Genomic DNA, 13,337 nt, shown 5'->3' with positions numbered 1-13,337 from the left:
ATCTCCCTATGGGGTTTGCTCACAACCAGCAGATGTCATAAGTTGACAGTTTCACTCACATCACAGATATCATGGTAGTATGTTACCTGACTGAAGGATGCATTGAAGTAATCACTGTTAATGCAGTGGGTAACTGTCATAGCCACCTCAGATGGAATAATGTTTGTTTTGTGAAAGCAATAAAGGTTGCTTGTGATTAATAGCTACAATTGTGACATGACTGGATCATATTAAATTTTAACTGATTAAAATTAAAGTTTACTTATTTCTTCTGCTGCACTGGTATCGTTTCTTTGTAATTGTAGCTATCGTCAACTAATTTAATTTTCACCCTTTAACAGTTGTTTTTTGCTTTTAGCTGTGAACCTAACACAAAAGCCAGAAAGTTTTTTAATAAGGCCTCTGGACAAAATTGGATTTCCCTTTTTTCATATAGTGAGTACAGGACAGGTGACAAACTGTTTGAATAATAGCCATTTTAGCACATCTTTAATTGTAGGAAGTGTCTAGGCTACATTAAAAGGTAGGTTCACAATTTTTCAAGTCTGTATTAAAACAATAGCCAGGTGCCCATATGTAGCTTACACTGAAACAGGTTTATCTTGCTGTAATTATTCCTCTTGATGCTGGCTATTAAGACATCTCCTTTTAAAAGAAAAATAGGTAAGTACTCTGTCTGTGAAAAAATATATTCCAAAGTTTATCTGAGGCCTATCTGAGTAGTTAGACAAGTTGCCTACAGTGGATATATTCCAAAGTAAATGTGTTTTTCCGTTTTTGTTTGCCTTCTTTTCTTCCATTGTAGCCCAGAAGGGAAACATTGTCTGTGGAAAAATAAAGAGGGGATTTTATGCTTAAAAGACTGTAAAGTAGAAGAGGAAATACAACAGTTTTACAAATAAATAAATTATATGGGCTATTATATACTGAATTTATCTAAGTAGATAAATTATTATTATCATTACCAATAAAATTATTATAAAAAAAAAAAAAAAAAATCTTCTAGTTGTATTCCACCCAAAATAATTTGAGGGTGGTAGACGGGGTATTGGGGACACATATGACCTCGGTATTTCTAAAATGCTGGCACTAGCAATAGCCTAAATGAGTTTTGTCTAGGTTATTCTTAAAATCACCGATGCTAAATTAAGAAAACGGAAAAAAACACACAGGCCATCTTCCTCCTGAGAAGTAAGGCGTAGGGTTACAATCATAAAAGACACTTGTAGTCATTCAAAATGTAAAAATAAACACAGTCAGTGTATATATATTTCTGCCGGATGGTAGCAACAGGCCAAACACGGTTAAAACAGACAGACAGGGACACACCACTGGAGTTATGTGTGTCCTGTAACTCTGGCCAGTTAGATTTTATTCGTCATTGGTACATCCGGGTACTTTATTTTTTGATTGACAGTTGCCATGGCAACAAGCTAGAGCATCGCCATTTTGTCAGGAGGGTTTTTTTCCCAGCTCAGTCTTTTCAAATGTTCTCCCTTCCCGCCGGAATAATGCTGTCAGTGGATATATATTTGACGTTTTTGGATATCGAAATGCGTCTAGTGGATCGGATGAAGAAGATCAAGAGGCCGACGTTTTAACATAGTTGAAATAATTAGGCGGCGCCGCACTAACTCAGTTGTCCGTGTCTCTGGTCCACCGGGCCGGTTCACTGCGCAGGTTTGGACCGCGCGCCATTTTGTGAAAATTGACACAAAATTCCTAACCAAAATTATCAGAGGACACGGTTTCTGTTTCATGTTTGAAATACTCTGGATTTAACTGTATTGTCGTATTTATCGAAGTGGCCGACGCTAAATTTGCAAAGACAACGTAAAATCAGAATTTGGCATAACGTTTATTTAGCGGTAGCTAGAATTGTTAGCTTGAGGCTAGCCAAAGAAGCTACAGCTAGCCAGGGCAGGTAGCTAATGTTAGCTGCGTTCATTTTGTCAACTAGCTAGCCAGTTCGCTAAGGTTAGCTAGTGAGTTATGCCTGCTAGTTAACGTTAGCATGTTGCTAGTCATCAGCTGATAGTAACGTTAGTCAAAGTTGCTTCGATCGTCGATGCTGTTCATCAAAGCTTGGGATATGATATTAAATCTGGCTGGCGAATTATTTTAGAGTTTGCCGATCAGAGGACGGGGATTGGATTTAACGTTAACATTACTCGCTAACCGTGCAGGGAGGGGAGAATCTCAAGCTGGATAAGTTTCCTCATCATACAGGTTATTGGACTTTAAATGAAGATCGTGCCATCAGAGGTGAGCAATTGCAAAATATTATCTTTGACAGTAGCCCTCATTATCTTAAAATTACACGTTAACGCTTTCGCAGATGTATATTAAATGTAACGTGAATGGTTAACAATGATGGACGCGACAGTGAAGTTGAGAATGGTAGCTTATGGTATGGCGGCTAGCTAACATTTTGTGGCGGTGCCGACTTCTCTGAAGCCAGCGTTAACATTTGCTTTCAGTCAGTAGGTCAACGGACTAATTTTAATGTTAGACGGGAACCGTTTTCTAGCTTGTTGTGGGCCAGAGGGTGCAACGGATTGTATGGGCTTGGACGGAGAGTCATGCTGGCACGGTGTTAACGTTACAGCTAACGTTAACCCTGCGATATTAGACACTGTCATTGTACGATTTAAGCAAATGTAGCCATGTTAGCTAACAGCTCCGTTTGATTTGCTGTCAATGCAATGTCTTATTGTATTAATATTAGAGGTGTAGTTTGGCTTTTAGAGTTATACGGTACGGAAGCTCACCTAGCTAACCTGGCTAACGCCTTGTAGCTAATTCGGCTAACCTGGCTAATGGTTAACGTTGACTTGTTGACGAACCAGCTGAATGGGCCCCACAACCCGCTGGCTGAACACAGCGTCACTAGCTAACGTTAACGTTGGATTGGTGAGAGATATGCTTGCTTGTCCCGCAGTTTTCAGGGTAACGTTAACGACGACAACGTTAGCTAGTTAGACTGCTAACGGTAACGTGAGTCTGAATACGTTTGTCATTTATACGAGGAATTTGAGGCATACGCGAACGATATGTAGCAAGAGAGGACGCAAATTAACACTGAATATGCTTTCTAAATTCCAACCATGACGAGATCTACCCCATCATCTGTAAGTACAGAGCTACTCGGGCACCTCTTTATGCACGGACCTTAGGCTTTTAATTGTTTTGGATGGGTTGCATTTGATTCAGCTTTGGAATGGATCTAATCAGTTGGGCGTGAGAAGATGACACATAGGCTTGTTACAGAGGTCTTCAGTCTATCACTTATGATATGATACGGCTACTAATGGCAAGCTAGCTGTCGTTATATTTACACCTAAATAGGCCCGTTGATGCCGTGATGAGCAGAGCCAGGAAGGGAACTGTTCATATGTCAGTACTGAAAATGAACAATAATCAAAGGTTTAGGAGAGAGTAAAGAGCTACAAGTGCGCTTGCAAAATGGCTTTGTGGTCAAATACAGCTTGAATCTTCCCATTAGGGTTAGGGATTTTTTAAAATGTCAAATTCACCCCACAGTTATGTTAGTCTGATGTCAGGTATTGTTTGCAAAATGGGCTCAAACCAAACTTTTTCAGGTCTTTGTCAATTTGTATGATACAGTAACTTACAGTACTGTATTGAAACATATGTACAGTAATTTTATTTGGGCTGCCAAATTTTTTTAGAGTATATTTCAGGTCACTGAGTCCACTATAATTAAAAAGGTATATTAACTATGAACATAATCCTTGGAGATCCAGAGCTATTAATTTCACAACAATATTAATCCTAAATTGTTTTGTTCAGTTTTATATAGTCAATGACTCTGTAAGTTAACTATCTATTTCTTAACAGATTCACAAAAGCTTCAGATTTTTTGTTTAAAATATTTTATTGCCAGGACATTAACTTCCTTTGACTGCTGATTTACAAGCAGTTTACCTCTTTGTTGAATACCAGCCTAATTTTTAAATTCCTCAAAAGTTCATACATTTACCCCCAAGCTCACTTTTCAAAGTTTTGGTGTGTCCTCTGTTCTCCCAGGGTCCTCTGTCCCTTCTTCTCAACGAAAGTTTAACCACTTTGAAGTTAAATACCCACCAAAGATGGCACAATGATAATGATCTGTTTTTATTCTTTGTAGTGGGTTGTGGTTTGCTGCTGGACTCTCCTCCCAGGATGATATGAAATTTTACAGGAGATGATGCATCCAGGTTAGCTGCTATATATTAAGCCGTAACCCTTTGGTGGGAAGTGGTGCACCTAAGATCTTCTCTTTCACTTACTTCGCTTTTTTTTTTAATTCTCACATCCAGACTCACAAATTGTAGGACCTTCTGAAGTGGGACAAAAGTCAATCAGTGTTAAATAATTTTTAGAATTGGTCAGGGCAGCATTTAAATATCAGTTTAATTAAGTTTAACTTTTTATTTAATGACAGATCTCCAGATTTAAATTTCTTTGACATAACTGTAATCAGGACTAAGCTGAACAAGCAGAAAAATAGTCACAGAAGTTATCATGACAAATCAGTCATATCATTTTAGCAATACAAATTTAATGTGTATAAAAGAATCCTAATTAAATTTAGTGGATATATCTAAATTACCTAAATTAATTTTAATTTAACAATATAGTTTAGACCATCCTCCTACATAAGGTTTTATCCAGAGATGTATAAAAAAAGGTTTATACAGTGGAGAAGAACATTTAAAAAAATAATATATATAAAATAAAAAATAATATATATATCAATATATATATTATATTCACATACATAGATATAAACACACATATATATATATATATAGTACATAACATGTCTTAGTTTCTTAAAATACAGCCTTTGCCTGTGCTCTATCATCTTACAGTTCCTCTTATTTCTGTCAGTGGATGTGTATTTTTTCCTTTTCCAAAGCTGGGTCAGCTTTCTAATGCTCTCAGATGGAGTGCAGGTTTTGGGCTGTGCAGCTATTTTGCTGTCAGGCTCTTGTGTTGAAAGCAGCGTCTAAGTGTGCCAAAGTTCAATTTTATTTCTTGTTTATTTCTTGTTTTCTCATTGGAAAATGGGAGCAGCTCTGCCCTGGCAACAAAAGTAGGCTATTTGCATACTGCGTTGTGATTGGTCTGTGCATTGATGGGCTTGCCAAATCACGCTGTATCTCTGTGGTGATAGGCTATGCTAATTAGGTGCTGTTGCTGGGATTCTGAATAGTGGTTACTGTGTAGCACTGGTGAATTGTGTTGTCTGGTGAGAGATGCTGATAGCTGAACATGCTATTTGATAATTTTTTGATTCCTTCTGGCTTAAAATGAAGGATGATTCACTGTACAGTGTGGGGATGCTTTATTTTCACCCCTTTTCACTGTTAAACCTGCTGTTTTGCTCCTTTTTCTTCACAAAGGTTGATATATTACTGCTATGATTTATTTTGTGCTTATCCTTTGATGCATTTTTCTGACTTTACATGTTTAACAAAAGACCTTATGCATTAATCTGACATTTCTCTTAACAATGAATTTATCCTCTTTATTGTTTTCAACCTCTTATGATCATTTCTGTCTGTGTCTGAGTGTGAGCTTGATCATTTCAACATACATGTAAATATTACAAATGCATAATTTGCATTTTGCATATATTTTCCTTGCCCAAAGGTAAATTCAGACATGATTTTGTTAAGGAAATTCTCAATGGCTAGATTAACCTGCAAATAATGCCTTTTTAATATTAAATCTGTACAATAAGAAGCAAATATCTTTACCTGTTTTATTTTTGGGCCATACTCTCTTGCATGGAAGAGGAAATACAGCTCTTTTACATCAAGATTATTACCCTTTTCCCTCCTTTGTGTGTTTGCTTACATATAATGTCAGATTAAGGTAATATGCAACTCATAGCAGTGTTAATTTCTTCTAGGAGGAGAGACTTCAGCATGCAAACCTTCGTCCGTCCGGCTTGCGCCCTCTTTTTCTTTACACACTGCTGGTCTTCAGATGGCTGCTCCAATGCCCCATACGCACCAGCAGTACAGTGACCGCCACCAGCCAAGCACTGACCAATCTGTTACGGTCTTACCGTACAGCGACCAGACACCACAGCTCACTGCCAATCAGGTACATTAACCCTACCCTACCCCAGCTCTTGCATTTCTTTTAGTCTTAATGTGCAGTGTTACAAGAATTGCAATACTTAATATGATATGAAAGTGTATTTCCCTTTTTGCTGCTGTCACCAGGCAGAGTAGCAGCTTGCAAATGTTCTTTCAGTCTAGCCATTTAATATTGTGCAAAATATATTGTATTAAATTAAATGAATGGCCTCTAAGATTTATCATCAGCAATTTAGATAACCCCTGTTACGTACAAAAGTACTGTGTATATTGTTTGTTTATGAAATGTTTTGATTTCCCCATTGATACTTCAGAGGCACATGCCCCAGTGCTTTCGTGACCCAACTTCAGCTCCCCTGAGGAAGCTCTCCATTGACCTTATCAAAACATACAAACACATCAATGAGGTTTGTTTTGTTCTTCATTAAATGCATTTATCTATATCATCTGTTTCTTACAGTGCGAAATTTTGAACATATAAGAGGAACATTACATTGCAAGTGTGATCATGAGAATTGTTTACCTTTTAATTCATAGGTGTATTATGCAAAAAAGAAGCGACGGCACCAACAGGGTCAGGGTGAAGACTCCAGTCACAAAAAAGAGAGGAAAGTCTTTAATGATGGCTATGACGATGATAACTATGACTACATCGTCAAGAATGGGGAGAAGTGGATGGACCGCTATGAGATTGATTCCTTGATAGGAAAAGGATCATTTGGACAGGTACTTAATTTTAAATTGCACGCACACACACACACACACACACAAAATCTTGGTTTGAGTCCATGTGACACAGATAATTGTTTTGAATTTAGGCAAACAAATAATGGTTGCATGTTGCTTTGTATAAAATAACTTTGAGATGTTTGATGCCACTTGCTGAAGATTTTTCATGTGGCAGTCAACATTTGAAATGATGATGTACATTTTCAAAGGAGCAGCGCTGATTTAACTTTAAGGAAAATTAAAATATGCTCTTTTTTGCATCTGTAGGTTGTGAAAGCGTATGACCGGGCTGAGCAGGAATGGGTCGCCATTAAGATCATCAAGAACAAGAAAGCTTTCCTCAATCAAGCCCAGATTGAAGTGCGCCTCCTAGAGCTCATGAACAAACATGATACTGAGATGAAATACTACATCGGTAATCAACTCTTCAAATTTGCCTCTGATCTGACAAGACATATTGAAGATATTAAAAGGCTTTTCCTGTATTTGACTAACATGGATACAATTTGTTTTTTTCTGCAGTTCACCTAAAGCGTCACTTCATGTTCCGGAACCACCTCTGCCTCGTGTTTGAGATGCTTTCATATAACCTGTATGACTTACTCCGAAATACCAACTTCCGCGGCGTCTCGCTTAACCTCACCCGGAAGTTTGCCCAGCAGCTATGCACGGCGCTGCTCTTCCTGGCCACGCCTGAGCTCAGCATCATCCACTGTGACCTGAAGCCTGAGAACATCCTCCTCTGTAACCCCAAGAGGAGTGCCATCAAAATAGTGGACTTTGGCAGCTCATGCCAACTGGGACAAAGGGTATCTAGCTGCAGTTGTCCTTATCAGCAATAAAAATGAATGTATGCAAGAATGTACCTAAGAAGTGTGTGATAGCTGCTGCCTCTAAACAGTGGGTGTAATGAGTCAGTGATTCATAGTTTCCAGGCAAATGGGAAGTCTGACTGTTAATGCTTTCTTTTTGTAGATATACCAATATATCCAGAGTCGCTTCTACCGTTCCCCAGAGGTGCTGCTGGGAATGCCCTATGACCTGGCCATCGACATGTGGTCCTTGGGCTGCATCTTGGTAGAGATGCACACTGGAGAACCTCTCTTCAGCGGAGCCAATGAGGTAGAAGGAACTGAAATGCTTGTCTTACAATATAACCAAGAATGACATAGGCTATGGTTTCATTGACATTGATAGTTCTTTCACCTCATGTCTTGCTTACAGACAATGTCACCTATACCTCAAAGACTGAGAAGTGGAGTTCACAAGCCTAAAACATATCACTTAACACTCAGTTGTCAAACCTTGAAATTGTTGTTTTCAGTAATTTTGGCAACTTGCCTGAGCCTGAATGTTTTGACAGTGAAGTCAACTTAGGATAACATTTGATGACATTCAACTTCACATGTACTGGGTATAAAAATGTATTTAGTTTGCTGAATGCTACAATAACTTGATTATTAACTTTTCTCCAGGTGGACCAGATGAACAAAATAGTCGAGGTTCTTGGTATCCCACCTAATCACATAATGGACCTAGCCCCAAAAGCCAGGAAGTTCTTTGAGAAGCTTTCTGATGGTACATGGAGTGTTAAGAAGACCAAAGATGGCAAAAGGGTGAGCTCTTTTTCACCCTGTAGTAAGACAGACTAAAACCTGTGTTTCCAGTTAATTTGAAAACCAAGGTAGAACGTGTGACGATTTAAATCTCTTAATCTTTGTGCACTCTGCCTTATACAGTATAAGCCTCCAGCCTCGCGGAAGCTCCACTCCATCCTGGGTGTGGAGACAGGGGGTCCAGGTGGCCGGCGGGCGGGGGAGTCTGGCCATGCTGTTGCTGACTACTTGAAGTTCAAGGACCTGATCCTGCGGATGTTGGACTATGACCCCAAGAGCCGCATCCAGCCCTACTATGCCCTGCAGCACAGCTTCTTCAAGAAGACTGCGGATGAGGGGACCAATACAAGCAGCAGCGTGTCTACAAGCCCCGCGTTAGAGCAGTCCCAGTCTTCAGGAACCACCTCCAGCACCTCCTCTAGTTCAGGTAACTGCTACCTCAAACCTCTGCTGCCCTACTGTCCTTGTCAGTTCCAAGTTAGCATGAGAAAGGTTCATCACATTTTTCTGTTTGGTAAGGGGTATTAAAACTATTAAAATCTATTATATTATGGAGCTTTCAGACAATTCTGCTAATTCTCTTGCAGCTTTTGACATATTTTAGGTGAAGTTGTTGAGACTGTGTTCGTAACACTTTTGTTCAACCCTCAGGAGGATCATCTGGGACAAGTACCAGTGGCAGAGCAAGATCAGACCCTACCCATCACCACTTGCACAGTGGAGGACACTTCGGCACGGCCATGCCTGCCATAGATGGTGACAGCCTCTGCCCACAGGTCAGTAAGATACCAGGAACAACACATCCCTCATAGAAATATAATATAATAACTGTTGTTGTCAGTCTGATCCTTATACAAGACAGGATAAAAGTCAAATTCAAAAACTGTGGAATCAGATTTTATGAAAGTAACATTGGCAAAAATTTGTTATGCTTGCTAAATTAGGAATTCTGTCAACTCTGTTTAGTCTTCTTACAGACCATTGCATTTAAGCACCTTAACTTGAGACCTTAAAAATTGCGCAGGCATATTCCACAACTGACTCCTCTTATTTGTTTGACATTGACAGGCAAGACAGCCTTACCCACCCCCGCTGGTGTGGGGAGGTGGCGTTGGACCAGAGTCAGTCACTGGAGAGACCCACCCAGTCCAGGAGACCACCTTCCATGTTCCCCCTCAGCACCCTAAGGCCCTGCATCCCCACTCACATACTCATCACCACCACGGGCAGATGATGGCTACACGGCCACGCCCACGCCACTACACCTCCCCGACACACAGCTCCTCGACACAGGACTCCATGGAGGTGGTTCATGGCCATCTGTCCATGACCTCCCTGTCTTCCTCTGCCTCCTCTTCCTCTACATCGTCCTCTTCCACTGGGAACCATGGCAACCAGGCCTACCAGCTCCGCCATTTGCCTGCCGGAGCCCTTGACTTTGGTCAGAATGGTGGGCTGAGCATGGGGCTAGGTGCCTTCTCGAACCCACGGCAGGAGACTGGCATGGCAGCGCACCCTGCATTCTCCATGGGCACGAACACAGGGCCTGCCCACTACCTAGCGGAAGGCCACCTGGGCATGAGGCAGGGCATGGACCGGGAGGAGTCTCCAATGACTGGAGTGTGTGTGCAGCAGAGTTCTATGGCCAGCTCGTGACTGCACTGACATTTGGCTGTGTGTTCCCCCTGTGCGTCATTTTTAAGGTGGTGTTTTTTACTACAAGGTGTGTTGAGAACAAAAGCTGCTCACGTCAGAAGGGAGATATCACTGAACCGCTACTACAGAGAAAAACCTTTGTTAAAAAGTATATATGTAATTTTCATCAGTTTTTCTTTTGCAATCATTAGGCACAAAATAAAACTGCGGAGTAACCATAGTGAGATTGAGACATCCATTTTACCATTTCACCAGTTTCATGTAACCACCAAGTAATCACCATATGGTATTATGTGGCAAAATCTTCTAAGGAGCATTTCAGAGCAAAGTTTGAAGCTGTTTTGCAGGTAGCTGTTGGTGATGAAATGCTTGGCGTCCTCTTTCGGTTCAGACCGTGGACTGCCTGACATTACTGTTCCACTGGTTCTTAATTATTTTGCCCTTTTTAAGTGAAATTTCTCGTAAAAGCTGCTTGTAAATCCTGTAGCTTGACAATGAGGGGAAGTGTTTGCGGTGATATTTCTTGTTGTTGGTCGGTATTGTGTAACTCTGTTAAAGGGGAGCACATAGCAGTGGAGTCCCTATAGCGTGTGCTGGCCGGGTGGAGAGGAGACCCTGTAGGTGGATACTGACACCGACCGGGTCGAAGGAGAGGGAAGCACCACCCCTCAGGCCTAGAGGCCCCGTAGTCCTGCAAGCTGCAACCGGGCCCGGCACAGATGAGAGCAGCGATGGGCACGGGAGACGAAAGGATCCAGCCCAGTGAAAGGAAGACAGTCAGCGGCTGGTTCTAGATAACCCTTTGGCCTTATGACTCATGGACTTGGAATGGGATGGAGCTGGACATTATCATTTGAATTAAGATGGCTTTTCTCTATTTTTCTCTCTAGACAGCCCTTAATTCTTTAAGGAAATTAAAAACAACTTAGAAAAGGTAAATAAGAATGGTAATTTGAGGCCTTTCTCGACAAAGATTTCTTCTTCAGCAGGGCCCCACATAACAGGGTCTTATTGTACACAACAACCTCCTAAACATTACTTCCTTGAAAATCTTATTCACTGGTTAAGGATTTTGCAGTGGAAAGAACTATCTATTCCAGAGTCTACCCTTTTATGTTTTGTTATTTTTCCCTTTTGCATGTAGTTCCTCATCAGAACCACCTGCACAAGTCTCTCCATCCAAAACATGGAAACTGAAGAAAAAAATGAGTTAAGTGACTGCCTTTTTTCTCCTCAAATTATGCTGTGAATTTTACAAGAATTTATTTTCCCTTTGGATATGTTTTTATACCAAAGCAGTTGTTTTATAGCATATAGGTGTCTGTAACCAATAATGTAGCAGTTCACCACTTTGACGCAAAGTTTATCAAGATCTTATTTTAACGTCAATACAAACAGCTGCAATATATTACTTTAGCAAAACTGGAGACCGTTGTTGAGACCGTTGGCTATTGTGTATTCTGGCCAGATTTGTTTGCAACGTTTTACCAAAACTGTTTCCATATTAATTGGTAGATTATTTTGGGAGTCTTTTAAAACTTTGGTATGTTAGAGAATTTGGTAGTTACTCTGCAGGCTCCGGAGTAGCAAGATAGAAGCTGATGGTTAAAAAAAAAAAAAAAAAAAGGAGACTAATGCGTTCTATTTCTGTGTCGTCGTTTTTCTTTTGCCCCCATCATACTATTTCAAAGGGTTTTGCTGCCTTTCATACATCATTTGGTCAACTTGGCTAGTTTCTGCCGTGAAGCAAGACTTAATGTCATTGTCTTGGCAGGGGTAAGGATAATTGTGGCAAATCAGTTTGTGTTGAATGGTATTTTTCTGATTTGGTAGGGCAGATCCCCCATGATTGTTGTCCTATTCAAAGGGAAAGCGTGTCCGTCAGCCCACAATCACATGCTTTGCCTAGGCAGACATGCATGTCCTCAAAACATTAGTCAATAACCAGATTTTTTTTTTATATCAGGGATTTTGAAGTGCTTTCTTTCTTCTGTTGCTCATTTTACCAGCTATGAAATTAGACAGAAAAAAACCCTGCCCACAGCCACCTTTCAAATTAAGGGCAGGCCACAGGTCATGCTGTTGCCATTTTAAAGGAGAAACCATCATAAGAGATCATGCTTGGTATTTCCACAAACACAAATGTAAAGCTACCTATATTGAGATTGGGGTTTTATCTGGATGTCAAGGTTAATTGCAAATTTGCAATCATTTTTCATACCCCGCAGAATTTGAGACATTTAGAAATTGCCAGTGGTTTTATTACTGGCACTCATACTGGTACTAAACATTCCAAAAATAAAGACTGAAAAAGAAAAAAAATTGACTGCAGTGACTCGTAAGTGTGCGCCTATTTCAGATCATGCTGATTGACCTCTTATTTAGAGCAGTTGTCATGAAATGCAGCCCCTTTTTAATAGTTGAAATAGAATTTATGTATATATTTATATTTTTTTAATAAAGGAAGTATAGAACTCACTACCTTGCTCCTGCTGGTATGTTGATTATGTTTGTCAATTTGGTGACCATTCAGTGGGCAGGAACTCCTGTTTTCTTAGTGGCAAAACCTTGCCTTTTGGCAAAGGTACTTGACTACATCAGGACAACACTATGAGGTAGGGTTTGAATCAAACAGGGAAAGCTAGATCTTCAAACCTTAATAATTTTCACAGGGTATATTGTAAGTGCATGTACATCACAAACCTTACTTTTTGGTTATATGAGAAGCACATGGTTGAAAAAAAGGTTCCATCTTTCATAAGCCTGTTCAGTTTGTGGGTTATACACAAACACGTATACTTGTCGACATATCTGAACACCCAACAGAAGTTGAAATCCTCTTATTTAATTTGGATTTATCCTTTTCATTTTTGATTTCACATTTTTTCACTTTTTTTGTACATGCAACATGCACTATAGAATTGAACAGCATGGGGGAAAGGATAAGTCCATGTATCCACAGATTGTAAGATCTAGTCAAGACTTTGCTGTGTTTATGACAATGCCCTTTGTATTATATTAAGACAGTCTTATGTATGATATATAAAAAGAAGTTAATTGAATTGCTCTGTGTGTCTTTATTGGTCTCCATTTACATTAGCGACTCTCTGAGACGGATTTTTCACTGCTAAAGAAATACATTATCACACAGTGCTTTTGTTACAGTTAACATACAGAGACTACATAAATAAGTTAACACTAAAAAAAAAAAATGGGCAGT

At 39.9% G+C, this 13,337-nt stretch overlaps 1 protein-coding gene across 4 annotated transcripts; it reads left to right on the top strand.

Annotated features, from left to right (window-relative positions):
- Nucleotides 1-1,430: 1,430 nt before the first annotated feature.
- dyrk1ab (dual-specificity tyrosine-(Y)-phosphorylation regulated kinase 1A, b) lies at nucleotides 1,431-13,179 on the top strand. 4 transcript variants are annotated; one of them, XM_050060365.1, is made up of 12 exons: nucleotides 1,431-2,265; nucleotides 4,151-4,220; nucleotides 5,924-6,120; nucleotides 6,431-6,523; nucleotides 6,654-6,842; nucleotides 7,113-7,260; nucleotides 7,368-7,654; nucleotides 7,821-7,967; nucleotides 8,321-8,461; nucleotides 8,585-8,888; nucleotides 9,113-9,237; nucleotides 9,530-13,179. In XM_050060365.1, the coding sequence occupies exons 2-12, from the start codon at nucleotides 4,208-4,210 to the stop codon at nucleotides 10,115-10,117; spliced, it is 2,232 nt and encodes a 743-aa protein (XP_049916322.1). In that variant the 5' UTR covers nucleotides 1,431-2,265; nucleotides 4,151-4,207; the 3' UTR covers nucleotides 10,118-13,179. The 4 variants fall into 4 exon arrangements, with proteins under 4 accessions (XP_049916322.1, XP_049916339.1, XP_049916331.1 ...); XM_050060374.1 differs by lacking the exon at nucleotides 1,431-2,265 and adding an exon at nucleotides 2,335-3,131; XM_050060382.1 differs by lacking the exon at nucleotides 4,151-4,220.
- Nucleotides 13,180-13,337: the final 158 nt, after the last annotated feature.

The sequence above is a fragment of the Epinephelus moara genome, chromosome 2 (assembly GCF_006386435.1).
Source record: "Epinephelus moara isolate mb chromosome 2, YSFRI_EMoa_1.0, whole genome shotgun sequence".
Classification (NCBI taxonomy): domain Eukaryota; kingdom Metazoa; phylum Chordata; class Actinopteri; order Perciformes; family Serranidae; genus Epinephelus; species Epinephelus moara.
This window is presented reverse-complemented; position numbering and strand designations above follow the sequence as displayed.